The sequence below is a fragment of the Rhipicephalus microplus genome, chromosome X (genome assembly GCF_043290135.1).
Source record: "Rhipicephalus microplus isolate Deutch F79 chromosome X, USDA_Rmic, whole genome shotgun sequence".
NCBI classification, from domain to species: Eukaryota; Metazoa; Arthropoda; class Arachnida; order Ixodida; family Ixodidae; genus Rhipicephalus; species Rhipicephalus microplus.
Genome location: NC_134710.1, coordinates 432,604,969 through 432,622,866, shown reverse-complemented (window position 1 = coordinate 432,622,866; position 17,898 = coordinate 432,604,969). Strand labels below are relative to the sequence as shown.

Below are 17,898 nucleotides of genomic sequence, written 5' to 3'. Positions count from 1 at the left end.
AGATGTGTAAACAAAGTGAAATTCACTAAAGTTGCCTTCAAACGTTTGCATGATGATGCGAAGCACTTTCCAAAAGGATAGTAAGTTTGGCTACTTCGCCAACACGCTGAGAAAAATTAGTATGTTAGCCTATTGGTTGCCTGGTGCAACAGAGTTGTTGGTCAGTCACTGTTCTTTGCATGTTACTGTAATGTGGTGTGGCGTCACTAAATTTTTTTGTTACACTTCCTACACAGTGATGTCAGTAACAGTCGCATTAGCGAGGGTTTTCAACCGCGAGAGTGAACATTTAGGCACACTTTGGAAGTGAATTAAGATATGTTCTAAACATTTTCAAAGTTCAACACTTTGTGCTCGGTGTCCTTGCATACAGAGGAAGCCTACAAATGGCTTTTTAGGGCCTCTAAATTTGGTGGCACCACCCAATCAATATGGTGTTCAAGGTGCTTCAAGAAAAGTTTCTGAAAATGCTTTAAAGTTGGAGAAATTTAATGTTTACTTGCTGCCTTACTGATTACTCTTTCTGTAGTAGAAAACATTGAAATATACTGAAGACATTAATTATGACTACTTAAAGATTAAAGTAACTCTTGAATTGGTGGCAACAGCTAGTCGAGTCAATTAGGGAATTGGGTCCTTCCTGTGAAGAGCCCATTGCTGCTTTGACACAGGTAAAATTTTTCAGCATAATTGCCATGACCCCTTGTGCGGTTTGACAGTATGAATGTGCAGTGTGTGACTAAACAGCTAATTGAGCAAAAAACTGAAAGTAGTGCTGTGCTCCTAAAGCGAAACTCCGGCGATTTTTGTAGATCAATGGATCTCAATAAAATTCACTGGGTATGTTCCTTTGCACATTTCATTAATTTATGCCAAATTACATGCTTGAGAGATGCACTGATTTTCTGCACATTTTAAAGATTGCCTCGAATTTAAATTGCCTCGAATATTGAAGATTGTCTCGAAACGCTCACCTGGCTTGCTAGAATAATATCCTCCGAATAAATGCACAGAAGCATAATCTGGGCGTTAAGGTTGGCGTTAACTTCATGCACACACTATTTGATGACTGAAGACCTAAGGTACGACGTGGAAATATTGTGTACAACATTGAAATGGTTCGATTGAAGGTTTGGCAACAGTCTTGATTATCTAGGGGACTACTGCCAGCTCACATTTTCAAGTGCAGAGGCAGTGTCTAGAAAATGTTTTGCACAACTCTGAGGCCTTTCTTAAGAAAGTGTTAACTCTCCTCCATTTTTTCGAAATGGTTGCTCACTAGAAGGGCACAGTGTGCCTTTTCAGTTGACAGCCACATTTTCACTGTTTTGTTTTTTTCTGTTGTCTGTGCCTGCATGCCTCACCTTCTTGCTTGTTGAATCTCAGTCAACTAGCTCAATTTTCTGTGGTGATGTGCATGCAATAAATATGAAAACAAATGCAATAAATGTAAATGTCGGTCACTTTCTTAACAGAGTACAGGTAATCTACTACACCCCTATCAATACCGAAGCAATGAAAAAGTTGTGTTGGCAATGGTGTGGAAATTAATTCAATTGAACAGAATTGTGAATTCACTCAATTATGAATTTTCGGTGAAGTCAAGGGGCGATTGCTGCTTCTTTTTGACACATTATGTTCATTTCGTATTACATTGTTTTTTTTGCATGTGAATATTTTCTTTTGTTTTTTTCACTTGTTATAATGCCCCTCCTGCTAGGGTCAAAGTATTGGCCTGCAGTATTTCTTAATAAATAAAGAAAATAAGTAATGCAGAAGTGATCTTAATTTCATGATGAAAAAATTTCACGAGAAAACCGGGGCTCAGGAGAAAGCGCGACATGCTTACTAGCATGTAGCCCATCAAGGCATAATGCTAGAGTACACGGTAACCAGACTGTCTGACCGTCACGCAAGTGAATTTACATGCCTATGCACTGACCTCCACTAGGGAGCTGGATGGCGCTTAGAGCGCGCCGGCTTGAAGCCACCGGAAGTCGGCGGCCTTGTCCCGGAAGCCGGTGCTTGCTCCCGCCTGACTGCTGCCGGCGTGCGTGTTTTCTGGACTTCTCTCAAAAGAATGCCTACCTGCTGTGCTGTTAATTGCACAAGCAGGCCAGAAAAGTCTTCTGAAAAGACGTTTCATGCGTAAGTGCCCTTAAACCATTCTTAATTCCCCGTAACTTCTTCTTCTCTGTGCACCAATCATTACTACGCAAAGTCAAGGCCTGCAAGAAGATCTTTCCCGGATGTAGCTTCTCACATGCACGGCAAAAGTGATATATACCACTGCCCAAGGCCACACACTTGATATTTGAGACGGCACGCCGTGCGCGCTTTTGCGACGCCGCTCCGGAGAATTCCCGATAGCGCCTTTCTCGCGCGGTAGACTAGCAATGCGTGAGTGGAAGACGATATCTGCGACCGCACTCTCTGTTGTGCAATCCGAAATCCGAAGGCCTGGAGTGCACATATGTATGACGCTTCATTAAACCGCCGAACACTATTCGATTGTGGGAACACTCATCTACAATTTACATCTGCCAGACCACAGAGAAAGTGATACGCAGAGAAGACAACTTGCATGGCACAAGCCTTCCAAAGAAGGGGAATCTTTCCGATTCATTGATAGTTTCAGTTATGACAGAGCTTTCCGGTCACCTTGAGAAGCTATACCCCGAGTTACATGATCACATGTTCGAATCCGCGGCTGACTCAAACCACTTTGTGCGACTGGTAAAGTGTGTGATCGCCTCCTATATAAAGATAAGGATGCATCACACGGCGAAGACGGCGACGGCCAAGATAACTGGATCAAACATCCGCAAGCAGCTGACAAAGCTTATCCTATTCAAGCACCAGTAAAACATTCACAAAAATTGACCAGTACGTGTCTTCTACATCAGCTCCAATAAACGGGCCATTCGGCCTTCAGGTCATTTTCTTCAGTTTCATGTTCTCTGTTACTATAAATCGATATCAAGCTTATGTGGAGTGAATTCTATTCACACGGTTTTTATTATAAAACACACTGGTTATAATAAAACAGGGAACAGCTTGGTCTGAGTTATAGGAAACTTTGTTGCTGAAGTTCTCATTTAGGTGCAGTAAAGGTTAAGGTAAGTTGAGGATTCGACCCTATGACCTTGTGTCGTGGTTTTGATGGGTTACTTAGGCTCCAACCCCCGATACACAGACCAATCACTGTCTCCTGGGGACTTGATTTGGTGGATTACCAAATCCGGGCTGAAAACACTGTTGGCAACGCCCCCCGTAACCCTCAAGCGACGGCCACTCTCTACCACGAGAAAAAAAGGAAAAGTTCGAGAGTAAACCAAACAAATACAACAAACACTCAGAAACCCGCAGAGACACGTGCAAGCGGCCGTAAAAGCTTCTATGAACGCGGCCTGCGTCGCTAGATCCCACGCCTTGTACAAGACCGGACAGCCACTCCGAATCTTGAGAAAAAGAAAACGGACGCGCGTCAGAAAAAAGGCAGTTTTACGTGCATACGCTGTCTCATTAAAGCGCATTAAACAAACCCTGATCTGCGCCTACATAGCCCTTATTGTTACATGGCTTACTCTTCTAACCACGAGCAAGTATTTACAAAAAAGAAATTAACGAAACGCGATCCAAAGAACAGCAGCACGCCGGCATAACTCGCGTCGCGCGTACCGCGTAGCGCAGCAGACGACCTCCTTCCGGGACAAGCGGCGGCACTTCCGGCGGCTTCGCAAGCTCCCGCTTCGGGTAGCGCCGGTGCGCCACCCAGCTCCCTAGTGGAGGTCAGTGTGCCTATGTAGCAAGCGCTGGCAGTGCACCAGTTTTCCTTGCAGCTGACGCTTATTACCTCTACCTTCATTCGTGCACTGTTGCAAAGTGAGAGGCAGTTGGATTTCTCGTGCAGGAGCATTTAAAGGTATGAAGCAGTTATTCCATATAAGCTATGGGCGCATTAGAATACGAGACTGCTAAACATGCACAACACTTCTATGATGTATTACCTGCATAGTGCACAGTGATGCCTAGTATCATTGAATGACTCTGCTAGTATGTACAACTCAGGCTACGTAGTATTGCAAGCAACAAATGCTTTTTTTTCCTAAGCTTTAGTTTCTACCCACTTTCAAACACACAGAGAAATAGAAAGCTGTTTCAAAAAAGGTTCAGCTTGTTCATCTCTTCTTTTTTTTTTTTTCGCTCGTCTGGACTGGATCAGCATATTGTGGTGCATACAACGCCTCTCACCACCTACGCTAAATATATCATTTGTTATTTTGGAAGCAACAAACACTTACAAACACTACTGGCACTAATTGTTCTTTGCACAGCTGTACTCGTCACAATAAAACATGCTTTTTTGGCAGTATCCACAAGTGCTACGTGTCATAAAATTGGGGAGTTCACTGCAAAATAAACTTTAATTTGTTACAATGCAAAGCAATACAGACCACGGCATCGTTGTCTGTATATGTATAAAGACACAGGGAAAGAATGAAAGAAATGGGAAGGTTTTGAAGAACCGCTACTCTGCGCGGCAATTGAACATAATGAAACGAGTCGAGCAGGCAATGTAGGCTTCATTACAACACACTTTCACATACCTCTGGGGCCAGGCAACGTACTGGTAGGCTGAGTCCACAATCGGTGGTTCATATTCTTCGCCACCCCGCACGGCGCAGACTTCTTTCCTCCAAGGCCACGAAGAATTCGTCTTTCATTTGATCTGGCATCGCACAGTAGCGATATGCGCAAGCCAAGAGTACAGCCGTGCCGGCGGGCGTGCATTGACCCCGCTCATGCTGTCATTTCAGTTCAGTTCAGTTTATTACCTTAAAGGCCCCCTTTTCTAGAAGGAGCATTACATAAGGGGTGGGGTTTTATTTAGGTTAACAATAAGCAGTAAAAGTTGTTTTAGCATTGAGATGATCAATAATACGGTCTTAAAAGGCAGACGATGAGGCGATGTCCCGGGGGAGGCCGTTCCAGTCCGTGGCTGCTCGAGAAAAGAACGAGGCAGAAAAAGCAGTGGTGCGCGATGATGGGCGAGCAACCTAAAATGGATGACTGGTTCGATGAGATATGCGTGCTGCGGCTGCTATATAAGGTGGCTGATTGAGGGAAGAATGAAATAGTTTTTGATAAAGCACGAGAGTTGCAGTGCGACGTCGCAAAGAAAGGGGTGGCAGTCCAGATTTCGCTTTCAAAGATGAAATACTTATATCGTATGAGTAAGATGAGTGAATGAATCTGGCAGCACGGGTTTGTACCGCTTCTAATGCATTGATTAAATATGCTTGATGTGGGCTCCATATAGCAGATGCATATTCTAATTTCTGTCTGATTAAAGATTTGTACGCAAGTAATTTTATATGTAGGGGGGCTAGGCGGAGATGGCGTTTGAGAAAACCAAGTGCTTTATTAGATGCTGAAACTACATTAGCGATGTGGGTACGCCATGATAAATCATAAGACAAGGTTATTCCAAGATAGTCATAAGATGGTAATGATTTAATTGCGGTGTTAACGATAGAATACTGGAAGTGATATGGGCTGTGACGACGAAAAAAGGACACAAGTTTACATTTAGAAGGATTAAGGGTCATTAACCATGTGTTACACCAATTAAGCACACTGTTAAGATTACTTTGGAGATACAGGTGATCATGCTGGTTACTGATAGTGTGATAAATGGCACAGTCGTCCCCGAGCATGCGAATGCCGCAGGATACATGATCGGGCAAGTCGTTAATATATATTAGGAATATAAGGGGACCAAGGACAGATCCTTGGGGAACGCCTGATGTGACTGGGAGAGAGTTAGATAGGTGACCACTAACAAAGACTGACTGAGAACGGTTAGTGAGAAACTGTTCAATCCAATGAAGAAGGTTAGGGTCTAGGTGCAGGTGTGAAAATTTTAGCAAAAGGCGGCGGTGAGGAATTTTATCGAAAGCTTTCGCATAGTCTAGAAAAATTACATCAGTCCGCATGTTACGGTCTAGGTTAGTGTGCAAGTCGTGAAGAAAGAGCACTAATTGTGTTCACAGGAGAGACCTTTACGAAATTCGTGTTGTGATTGATGAAAAAATTACATGAGTCTAAGAAACTTGCGATTTGAAAGTAAATAATGTGTTTCATGATTTTACAGGGTTTACTAGATTATGAAATGGGGCGGTAGTTCAAGGGTGAGTCTCTGTTACCTGATTTTTACACTGGAACGACCTTCCCCGTTTTCCAGTCATCTGGAATGATTCCTGAAGGGAGTGACTGTGAAAAAATCGAAGATAAATAGGCGGCACAAATTGATTTACCATTCTTCAGTAGCTTATAATTAATTGAGTCCATACCGGCTGATGATGACAGCTTCATGTTATCGATTACGGACGCAATGCCTTCGAAAAACGGGATGGTTGGCATGAATGCTTCGATGTTAACTGATGGTGACTGTGAAGGTGCGTCAAGTTCTTGAGTAAATACAGATGCGAATGCAGTGTTAAATATTTCCCCACATTCATGGTCTGTCACTGGTTCGTGCGCGTCGTTAGTCAGTGTGATGTCGTGAGTCTGCTTAGGATTTAAAAGTTGCCAAAATTTCCTGGCGTTGCTAGTTAGTAGCTTTGGTAAATCATCGTGATGAAATGTATGCTTGGCGTTCTGGATCTCAACTAGATATGATTTTTCAACTTCGAAGTATTTATCCCAGTGACTCCGGGTGTCACGGCGTTTGGCCGAACGGAACAGCCTTTTCTTTTTATTTTCCAGCCGTTTTAAACGTACAGAAAACCATGGCTCATTGTGATTAGTATGAAAGGTAACTCTTGGAATGAACATGTTAGTGAGCACACTTAATTTTTCTCCCTCATCTCACGCATGCTCATTGTCTTTAGAACCCCTTGCTTTCCGACGCACACTTGACCGTATCACTCTGCTACATAAGATTGTACGCAGCCGCAGTTGCATTGAAGCACCGATTACTTTTTGTGATTCAGCACGACGAACCACGCGCGGATCTCACCCACTCAACATTGTTCCCTTCCAGTCATTTTTAAATTGCTTTAAGCATTCCTTTTTTCCAGCCGTTGTTGAGATTTGGAACAACCTCGATGGTTCCCTACGAGAGAAACCAATTGAACTGTTTTTGAAAGAACTGCCTAACCATATTTTGTAATATGTTTCAAATGCTTTGTATGTTTCTTTGGTATTGCTTAATGTATGTTCGTTCCTTTTCCAAATGTACCCACTCCTGCTATGTCTCGTGTATCGAGACAGCAGTATGTGTAAATAAATAAATAAATAAATAAAGAAATAAATTTATTTTTGAATATTGACCAGTTTTCATGTATTGTGCGAGTGGGAAACACTGATTTGTACTCAGAAAAAAAGGTGTTAAGGTCTTCACTTATTGCATCGTAGTTTCCCCGGTCGTAAAGACATATTGTTTTTGCGGATGTGTACTTTGGAGCAAAACTGAATGAGAATAGGGCATGTATGATTTTATAGTCGCTGATTTCTGGAAGATAACTGATAGATGAAAGGTTCTCAGGACTGTTAGCTAGTATTAGGTCTAGGATGTTTGCTGGTTCTTGCGTAACGCATGTTGGTTCCGAGACTAACTGACTCAGGTTAAAATTCAAACGTATGTCAATGCATGACATAATAATGAGGAAATGCCTAGGTTATGCCATTCGATGTTCGGGTAATTGAAGTCACCGAAGAGAAGGATGCGAGCATTGGGCTAAGTGGCAACAACTTGCCTTAGCCTGTTGTTTAGGTGCCTACAGAAGTCTGGATTAGTATGCGATGGCCTATAACAAATGCCAAGAAGTACTGTTAGGGGCGGAGCGTGACAAATGAGCCATAATGATTCAATGTCGGATGTGACGTGTACAACGGAACATAATATACCTTGGTGAATTACGACCAGAACACCTCCTCGAGTAGACTTTCGGCTGCTACGATACACGCGGAATTCAGGTAAGTCAGTCAGAATTTCAGCGTCTGAAACTTTATCGTTGAGCCAAGTTTCAGCTAGTACCAGTATATTGCTTCTGGTTGACAAAACAATGTTCGACAAGAGTTTGCGTTTTGGAAGGAAACTGCAGATGTTAGTAAATATCACGGAAAATGAGAAAATGAGAGTGGTTTGGCAAGTGCCGGGCATTGTCGGTTTGTAGGTACATGGTGACAGGACGGTTGCTATGCAATTTCTTTAACTGTGCTAGACAATTTATCAAAAATATAACGTTTTGGACTGATGTGCAGGGTTTTATACCGCAAAGAGAACTTAGCAGATTTAGCCTTGGCAAATGCTATTAATCGTTCTCGCGCGTGTCGAACGGAGAACGAAAAGTCCTCTCCAATGCTTAAGTTAATATTTCTTAATTTCCGGCCATTTGATAGGATTAAGTCTTTGGTTTTGTAACATGCGACTTTCACGATTATAGGCCGATTTCTACTGAGCGAATAACGACCAAGGCCATGAGCTCTTTCGAAGTCATAAGGTCCTACGGTTATTCCTAGATTATTATGGCAGAAATCGATAAATATTTTTCCGCAATCGTTCCATGTTTCGCTGACAGTAGGGTCGGAGACGATATAAAAGATGAGGTTATTTCGACGTAATCGATTTTCCGCGTCGTCTAGGAGGTCTCCTAACTCCTCGATCTTGCGAGACATGCTGCTTGTGTCTGCCCACACCTTTTCGATGTTGTTTCGGATAGGAATAAGGGCCTGGTAGTGTGCTTCTAGGTCGGTCATCCGTTTGCATAAATCCATTAATGTTCTATCTGTAGTGTTTAGCTGAGATTTGAGGCTCTGTACTTTGGTAATTACTTTGGATTGGCCTGCGGCTATTTTCTGAAGCTCTGTCAACACGACATCGTTTCCGCTAGGGCCAGGGTTAGTTTCCACGTCTCCCGACAACATCAGTAAGGAATGAATAATGGAAACACATTCGGCCGCGATGGCGAGACAGCACCGTGGGCTCAGCAACTGCACCAAGACGTCATTGCTAGATTTTTTTGCAAAAAGCACGCTGGATTTACTAACCTGCATCGCGAAGATTAGCGGGTTAGATGGCTGCGTTGAGGTGCAGTCACAGAGCCCACGGGGTGGTGCCAGCGGCGGGTGCGCTTTTATATGCAGCGGAGCTGTTGACGTCGATGATGATGTGGCCGTCCACAATGCTTTGGGTTCAGGTAGCCACTGCTCCCCTGGCAGCACGGTCATCCAGGGTTGACTGTTGATGAGCGACAGGTGGTAGCATCCTAACGCTGCTGCGAAGCACGGCAGTGCACACCCCAGTGACGCACTGGCAAAGATGCGCACCGAGGTTAGCAGTAGCTGGCTAGTGATCATACGGAAGATCGTCTGCATCGCAAAGATTAGCGGGTCAGAAGGCTGGGTTGAGGTGCAGTCGCAGAGCCCACCTGCAGTCACAGAGCCCACCATTTTGGCGTAATATTTACGTGTTTACACATAAGTTTACACAGTGCCCACGCATTACACAGAACACTAGAGAAAACAACACCCAGCAGCGTTGCTGCACTACACTTTGTAGCAACAGTCGCACAACTGACACCAGAAAACTTCTGACAGCGAGTAAATGAAGAAAAAAAAAAGAGTACGAAACAGCGGTGCGGTCGAGCTGTCATTCATCTCCCGTTGCTATGGTATGACATCGGAACGTCTTGTGCTGAAGCAGCCAATCCGCGTGCAGGCGCGATTGCTAGCTCTGCACCTACTAGAACCTCAATATGTGCATGTGGGTCCCCTTCATTTCCCACAATGCCTTGCGATAGCTTAGCGTACCCCTTACAGATACCATATGGCAGAATTTTTCTATGTTTATTGGGGAGCTGGTTGCCAAATAGTGGTTTACATTTGGGCGGGTCGGCATGCAACACTCCTTCAAGAAAGCCAATTTCTTTGTTGTGGTATTTTATGTAATAGCGGGATGCATGTTCCTGTTGGATACTTGTACTATGCAATCTCTGGTCAAATTTTAAAATAGTCACCGATGTTTTGCTGGCGAACAAGCATGTTCACGTGTTGCCATGTGGTCATGCCAGGCCTTCTGGCTCCATATTTTGGTTGAGTTTGTTACTTCATTATACGTCTCTTGTAGGAAGATTCTGCTACACTGGAGTACAAATTTATTGTATACCCAAGTTTATCATAAATAAAACAACCAGATTACTCGAAGAGGGTGATAATTGTGTCGGCTATTTACAGTGAACTATTGGAGGCTACCACCTACTGAGACGAAGATTTACTGTATGTGGATTCCTCTAGTTTCATGGACAACCTAAGTATGACATATTATGACTGCTGGCGTTTAACGTCCTAAAACCACGATATTATTATGAAGAATCAAATAGTTCTGGTGTTCTGTTCACCTAAATAGCAGTCAACCTAAGTAGTAGGCAGCTTAGAGCAGGTGCTAAGACTGTGCTTGCTGACTTACGTCGCATCGGTGGATACGACTGTGATGAAGATGAAACAGAGTATGAAGGATGACGTGATGGATCATGAAATATCTGCTCAGGTATTAGAAATAAAACGCCTGACACAAAGTTACTTCGATTGCATGAAAGATCCGAATGTTTCACCCTAATTTCGTTACACAATATAACCGCTTTACTGGAGGCACTGACCAAATGGATACAAACGTAAGTGCCTACCGGGCTTCAGCTCCTTGCCGGAAATGGTTGTTAGCAATATTCACTTATCAACATAGTCATAAGCAACGTGCTGTGCCAATTCGCAACATGATTCAAAGCGAGTCAACTTGAATTCTATAGGAAACTTCCTCAAAGCTAGTTGAAAAGATGGGATAACAAGCCAAAAGGAACAGGGCATTGAAGAATGTCGATGCCTTGTGGTGTAAATTATGAATGAAAAAACAGACCACTTCGTTGGCGCTCTGTCCGACGGCAAAAACCGCAGGTGCACTGGCGACCACTGCAACAGCACGGTGCCCATATAGTGCAGTAAATATGACGTTGGCATATGCATTGTGTGCTTCATAACATTCCGCATCTAGTGCCCACTAAATTCCTAATCTTTTTTTCCGCGATGTGTGAAAGCCTGAAATCAAATTTGTCACCGTTATTTTTGCTGTAGCCTAGGGTGCAGCGTGGCCATATGGTCAATATTTTGTAAACAAAGAGCTCGTTCACGATGTAATTTTCAGTTTGATCTATACAGATGCAGATACGATGAAATGTTGCACCTCTTTTCACAAGACTTGTAAATCAAGAAACCGGGCCAAAATGGGTTAAGTGGTCATGCGTATCAGTTTCACTGTCGTATTACCAGTTTGCCGGCATTACTTGTGAGTTGAAACGTGCATAGTTTGTATTGCCAGACTGTTTTGTGTATCAGCAGCTCTGTTGAGACAGAGCAGCCGACACACATTTAAAACACGTTCATTTCAGCTTCCGCTGGAGCCACGCTAGCCTCTCTACCTGCAACCACCGTCCTTGCGTGCTACCTTTTCATTAGCTTCCTTGAAGCAGTCAGCTTATGTTTGGGGCAAACACGGTGAAACTACAGAGGCTAGATAAACTAACTGCAGCTCTCCTGACTAGGGTGCTGCAACACGGGTTGGGGCATACGCCGCCGCTACTAGTTGATACACACACACACACACACACATATATATATATATATATATATATATATATATATATATATATATATAATAAGGGGGTTGCTGACACCCCTCCTGTAAAGTTGTCTGCACCGCGTGGCGCACGTGTCTCGCCCCAAGGCCTTGTTTCGGTGGTGACCACCGCCGGGCAATAGATGGCGTTGTGTTCGCTTTGAGTACCACTGTTGGTAGAGTGGTAGCGCCGGCGGTGGCCCCTGGCGGGAGGCAGGCCTTGGCGGTGGGCGAGCGTTGAGCGAGCCTCTTCTGCGCGTGGCGGCTGCCGCGAACGGTTGTCTGTAGCGCGGGTCCCCGGTGCTCGGCACCGCGGGCTTCGCGCCGGGGTGTGCGTGGAAAGTTGGCCGTTGGCGACGCCGCCTTGGGTATGTGTTAGTGTGTGTTTATCATGTTATTGTGTGTTTAGTGTGTCACTGCGTTATGTTGTTTGTATGGTAGCGTGTTAATTAAAATTGATGTAACATTCGGCGGACGATATCGTCGTCTAAATTAGTTAATAAATGTATGTATGTTGTGTGCGTTGTACCGACCGCGTCTAGTGTGTCCGTTCACTCCAAGAGCCGAAGTGGCGAGGTGCTTGTTCGCCTCGCCGAGACCCCACACTGGCTGCCCAACGTGAAGCTCTTGGAGTGTCGGACGACAGCTGTTGCGGTTCAATACAGAGATTTTGTTAGAGCCGGAGTAGAGTAGGCCTAGGGGGGACTTCTTTGCTAGCGTCGGTGGTGTGCTTTGTTGAGAAGCGAGGAGATTGGTTTTGTAACGTGTTTGAATTTGTCGGCAGGTTGACTTTCTATTTATTTTTTTTTGCTCGCAAGTGTTGTGATTTTTTGTTGTTGTTAGTTTTCAAAAACGTTGTTGAATTAGGACGAGAGCCATGCGGTCCGCATCCTGGGGTGAGCAAGGCATAGAGCACGTGGTTTGTAGGCCAGGCCCGAAGCGAGTGAGTACGGAAGCCTCGTGGGTGGTCCGATTTTCTGTAAATAGCTTCTTCTATATCTTTGGGCTCAGGGAGCCGGGCGTCGTTGCTGTCTGGTATTGCGGCTCGACGCCGAGGCGTCGTGGCACCGCCCTGGGCGGTGGACGCCGATCGCTCGGTAAGCTGCTGAGTGCGGCGAGCGATAGGGCCACCTCACAGAGTGGACGTCTCCTCGCGGCTGCCTCTTCTGCACCTAGGCTGGGTGGATGCCGGTTGTTGCCGAGCGACTCATTAGGCATAAGGCTCTGCGCAGCCGCCTGTCGCACGTGGCACAACTAGGTTGATCGTGGCGTTGCGCTCTGCTTCCCTCACTTTTTTTTTTATCTTGCGATGCAAGGGTTAGGAAAAGTGATTTTTGTTTTATTTTGATGGGCGTCTCTGCCGCCACCGATGTATTAGCTAGCAGTACTGACCAACGTGCCACGTGGACAAAAAGCTCCAAGCTCCCTTCCCGAGGACCTGCTCGATTGTTTTCTTTCAAGTTTTTTTGTTGTTGTTATTGATGTATTCAGCGGGAGGGACGTCATCCACGGCCGGCTGTCCTGCACATCGTCAGCGTCGCTGGCCAGGAATGCGGTCGTGAGGTCGGGCGATGGAGATGCCTGGGACCTGCGCAACTGCCTGCAGTCTGGTGCCCTCGCGAGTGCTGGTCGCAACTGGAAGACGTGTCGGCGCTAGCGACGGATCATCGCGCCAACGGCAACGTTGCTGTTGCGGGGCCGGTACTGAGGTGAAGTCTAGCCGGACAGTGCAGCAGTGTCGACCAGCGGCGGTGTCGTGGTGCAAGGACATTATGGTCGTGCGATATCATTTTTTTTGTTAAAGCTTGTGTAGCTAATTTTTGATTTCGGGATATGGTTTGATTTAAGGTTGGGGAAATGTGGGGGTGCTGACACCCCTCCTGTAAAGTTGTCTGCACCGCGTGGCGCACGTGTCTCGCCTCAAGGCCTTGTTTCGGTGGTGACCACCGCCGGGCAATAGATGGCGTTGTGTTCGCTTTGAGTACCACTGTTGGTAGAGTGGTAGCGCCGGCGGTGGCCCTTGGCGGAAGGCAGGCCTTGGCGGTGGGCGAGCGTTGAGCGAGCCTCTTCTGCGTGTGGCGGCTGCCGCGAACGGTTGTCTGTAGCGCGGGTCCCCGGTGCTCGGCACCGCGGGCTTCGCGCCGGGGTCCCGCGTGGAAAGTCAGGTGTTGGCGACGCCGCCTTGGGTATGTGTTAGTGTGTTGGGTGTTAGTGTGTGTTTATCATGTTATTGTGTGTTTAGTGTGTCACTGCGTTATGTTGTTGTATGGTAGCGTGTTAATTAAAATTGATGTAACATTTGGCGGACGATATCGTCGTCTAAATTAGTTAATAAATGTATGCATGTTGTGTGCATTGTACCGACCGCGTCTACTGTGTCCGTTCACTCCAAGAGCCGTAGTGGCGATGCGCTCTTTCGCCTCGCTGAGACCCCACAATATATATATATATATATATACTGAAGTTTTTCCAATGGGCCAAACGTACTTGGGAAGAGAAGAGACACAACTTAGCAGTTGTCTTAATTTTATTTCCGACGGTTTCCGGTGGTGTCAGGGTTTGTGATCTACAGACACTCAAAGGTTTCTAGCCTCTATAGTAGAACCCTGCCCACATGGTTAGTGTTCAACTATAGAGGCTAGTTCAACTGCAGCTGGTACCTTTCAATAACGCGAATAAAGCGTTATTCGAAGGTCGCAGGTTCGGTTCCTGCCCACGGCAAGTTATCTTTTCACCCACTTTTCTTCCTTCATGTTTCCATTACCATTCGATCTGATAGCTTCCTTTATACTTTCCTTGGTATTACTGTCTGTTAGGTCTCATAAATATTGTGTGAAAACACAGAAAAACGAGCCCTTAAGTGTACAGATCTTTCCCTTATATATATATCTGCTACAATCTTAAAACAGAATTGGAAAAAAAGAGAAAAAGAAAAGTGCAGAGTAACTTGAACTAACAACCTCACTGCTCTGAGCGTGACGCGCTAGCCTACTGCGCTACAGCTGCCATTCGGTGCAGTGGGTTTACCAAGCCGTTTTGTATTGTTGTCACGCTAAACGTAAATTTAAGATTTGCTATTCTTACGTCTAAACATAACTTTAACGGCTTCTATCGTTACGTCTAGACATAACGCTAGACACTCAGTTCCCTTAATTCAGTACCTTACCGCTCTTTTCTACAGTTATTAATTGTTCCAGGTACGTCGTGTAAGCGTGCATACAGTCCAGAGGAGCTTTTGTTTCTGTTCTCGTTTGACTTTCGCCAAAAGCAAATGTGAGACTCTTATTGCACCTTTGTCATAGTCGATACGTGTTCAACAAGAACAATTTTCTACAACAGGGGTCTCAAGCAGGCGGCTCGCACATGACCATCTTCGGGCAATGTTTTTTTTTGTTTTAATAATGAATATTGGCCACAACTGGCTTAAATTGTTGTTTCCGTGAAGCATCCCATGGGGTCACCATTTGTTGTTATCAACATGTTTTTGGAATCCTGGCAACTAATCTCCTTCAGAATTTACACGTATATGAGATATGGGAAAGGTTTTTTGTGACATAGCTATGTTTCACATGCTTGAGAACATTAGTAGGCAGCAGCATTTCTGTAGCAGTTTGCCCCTATTGATGACGTTTGTGATTTATAAATAATCACGTCATTAATGTCATCCTATTTCTATTGCTTGATGATTGTATCTCCTAGCTATAATCATCTACCTTTTATCTTGCGCCAACTATTTTATATGTGTGTGCCATTCATTATTTGTCGGCTCGACATCACCATAATTGTGGTTATGCTGTAATGTTCCATTGCAGCAGCCTGGCATTGTGGTGTGCTGACAAGCATTGTTTGCGTAGAACTTGCTTGGTTCTGTAACTGATATATGCAAGCAATTGAAATGAAGAGTTGGAACCTGTGTTTACTAACATGAAATGACTGCCCATTCACACGGCTGTGCTGTGAGGTGTTCTGACTGACCAAGTGGCAAATGGTCCCAAAGAACATTCCGACACTATTTGCTGCTGTGATGGATCAAGTAGCCCTGTCATATGTTGTGACCAGACTTGCCAACCTTGAAACTTGAACGATGCTGCTACAGAAAAACTAATGATGTAGGCAGCGAGCAAGTATGCCATTTCACGTATTTTTAAACATTATCTAACACATTTTATGAAAAAAACTCTAAATGGTGTCGAGGATACATTGTGTTTGGTCATCCGCTTGTGAGGAGTGTTTCTAGTCCTGGCAAAAAAATAATTTTAAATGTATGATTTGTTGCATACACCAGACAAAACTTGCATGATTTTGAAGTTAGTGCTGTCTTTATTAAGCAGAAAAAGAAAAAAAAAACTATAAGACATTTGAGTGCAGTCTTGGCTGATGGTATAGTTTCATGCAATCATACGTAAAGGGGAATCTGGCGCTGGTGTCTATGCGGTCTCCTTCAACATTGCTAACTTGTACTCCCATGGGAATGATGGGAAGTACAGGCTTTGGATCTGCTTCAGATGGATTATGTTCTTGAGATTCGAGATGCTTCTTTTCCAAGTGTAAAGCAAAGTGATATGAAGGTATTTCCAGTACAAAGCTGCTTCATTCTTTTGTACGTAAAAATATTGCAAAGAGTTTTTGTGACCATGATATGGAAGCGGAACCTGGACAAATTTAACCACTCGAATGTGCATTGCTCTGCCATTGCCTTCCAAGTTTGGCATGAAGATATAATGAAATATTTTTATAACACTTTGAAATAAACACTCTTGTTTTTCTCTCGAAAGTACAAATTAACTTTTTGTGAAAATAACAGTAATAACAGTACAGTATTAAGTGAGAAACGCTAAACATTTTGTGTGGTGCGATGCCAGGTGCATCTGTTCTAGTGGTCTGCCTCCAACGCACCTCTCATTCTCTTGTGAAGTTGAGTCAGAGGAGCATGACAGTGGGTCTACTTAGCTTTGCCGTAGTTTTGCAGTCAATTTAAAGGAGTTTTCGCAAGGAGCAATTATGAAAAAAACATGAACTCGATGCAATATCATGCACTTGCATGGAACGCTGCATCTCTGTGCAGCGGTGAATGGATGACGCTTCGCTTGAAATGTCAAATAGAGCTTGTAGAGCTCTAACGTCGCAGCTAATGGTCTTCAGCCTTTTTGAATGACAAAGGTGCTGCTTCAGTTCCTTGTACCGCACCCTACTACCCACGCTGTGCGCAGAACGAAGCTGAAACTATAGAAAAATATCTCTAGACAGTTTTCTAACTAACGCGATCCGAAGCCTGTACTTCTCATAATTCCCATGGGGGCTGTACGATCGCAGCGCCAGATTCCTCTCTAGGTATTATTGTATAAAACTCTATGGCTGCTGGTCTCTATGCATGTGCAGCACATCTGGTAACCAGGCTTGAAGTGTTGTAATGCCTTGCTAACCACTTGGGAATCGGCACTGCATATAAGGCTTAGATTGTTCTTTTGTTGTAGGTAGTTTAATACATAGCACGAATAGCCAAAGGGGCCTTGCGGAAATCTTTTCTGAAACATGTGTCACAGTCACGTAGGGGCTGTGACACACGTTTCAGAAAAGATGCTTCTGCCACTGAGTTGCTTGTTATGGAGTCTTGTTTAATAAAAGCTACAAAGACAACTGGTTCATGCGCACAGTGCTATTTGCGGAGGTCAAGTTTCTGTGGCGGAATTCTTGATACAAGCCTGCAACTCCTGAAAATTTGCACTCTTGAAAGAGCTCTGAATATACAAGTAAGCTGCTTCCTCAGTGATGTGGCCTATTCCACTGTGTAATTTATATTTTACATCTGTTGTGGCTACATGGAAAAAAATGTTTTGCTTTTGCTTTAATTTGATGTGATATCACACAACTGGCATTCTGAATGACATGTTCTTTAACTATTAAAAAATATTGATATTCCAACTTTTAAAAATTTGATTAAAAGTAACAAGGAATAAGTACTCTCATTTATAGTCATGCTTAAAAATGGTCAAGCATACGCACACCTTAACGTGAGAGAGTAAATGGTCGAATAATTTTTTTTGCAGCTAAAGAGAGGCCCCCTGAAATAACCATGGGGGAGGCAACACAAGTCAGTGCACTGCCTTTGCCGTCAATGCAGTATGTTGGTCTCTACACCGATGAAAATGTGCAGCATGGACTAGCTCCGTCGCCACCTCGGCCACTGCATGAAGGTGTGTGCATTGCATGGTTTTTCTTTTTTG

At 44.3% G+C, this 17,898-nt stretch overlaps 1 protein-coding gene across 7 annotated transcripts in view; it reads left to right on the top strand.

Annotated features, from left to right (window-relative positions):
* LOC119161825 (mediator of RNA polymerase II transcription subunit 7) overlaps window positions 1–17,898 on the top strand; it is a 110,288-nt gene that overhangs the window by 12,641 nt on the left and 79,749 nt on the right. For 3 of the 7 annotated variants that reach the window (XM_075880467.1, XM_075880468.1, XM_075880462.1), the window contains exons 2-3: window positions 1,952–2,148; window positions 17,722–17,868. In XM_075880467.1, coding sequence (XP_075736582.1) covers window positions 2,145–2,148; window positions 17,722–17,868 — 151 coding nt within the window. In that variant the 5' untranslated portion in view covers window positions 1,952–2,144. The other 4 variants (XM_075880463.1, XM_075880465.1, XM_075880464.1 and 1 more) reach the window with 3 other exon arrangements.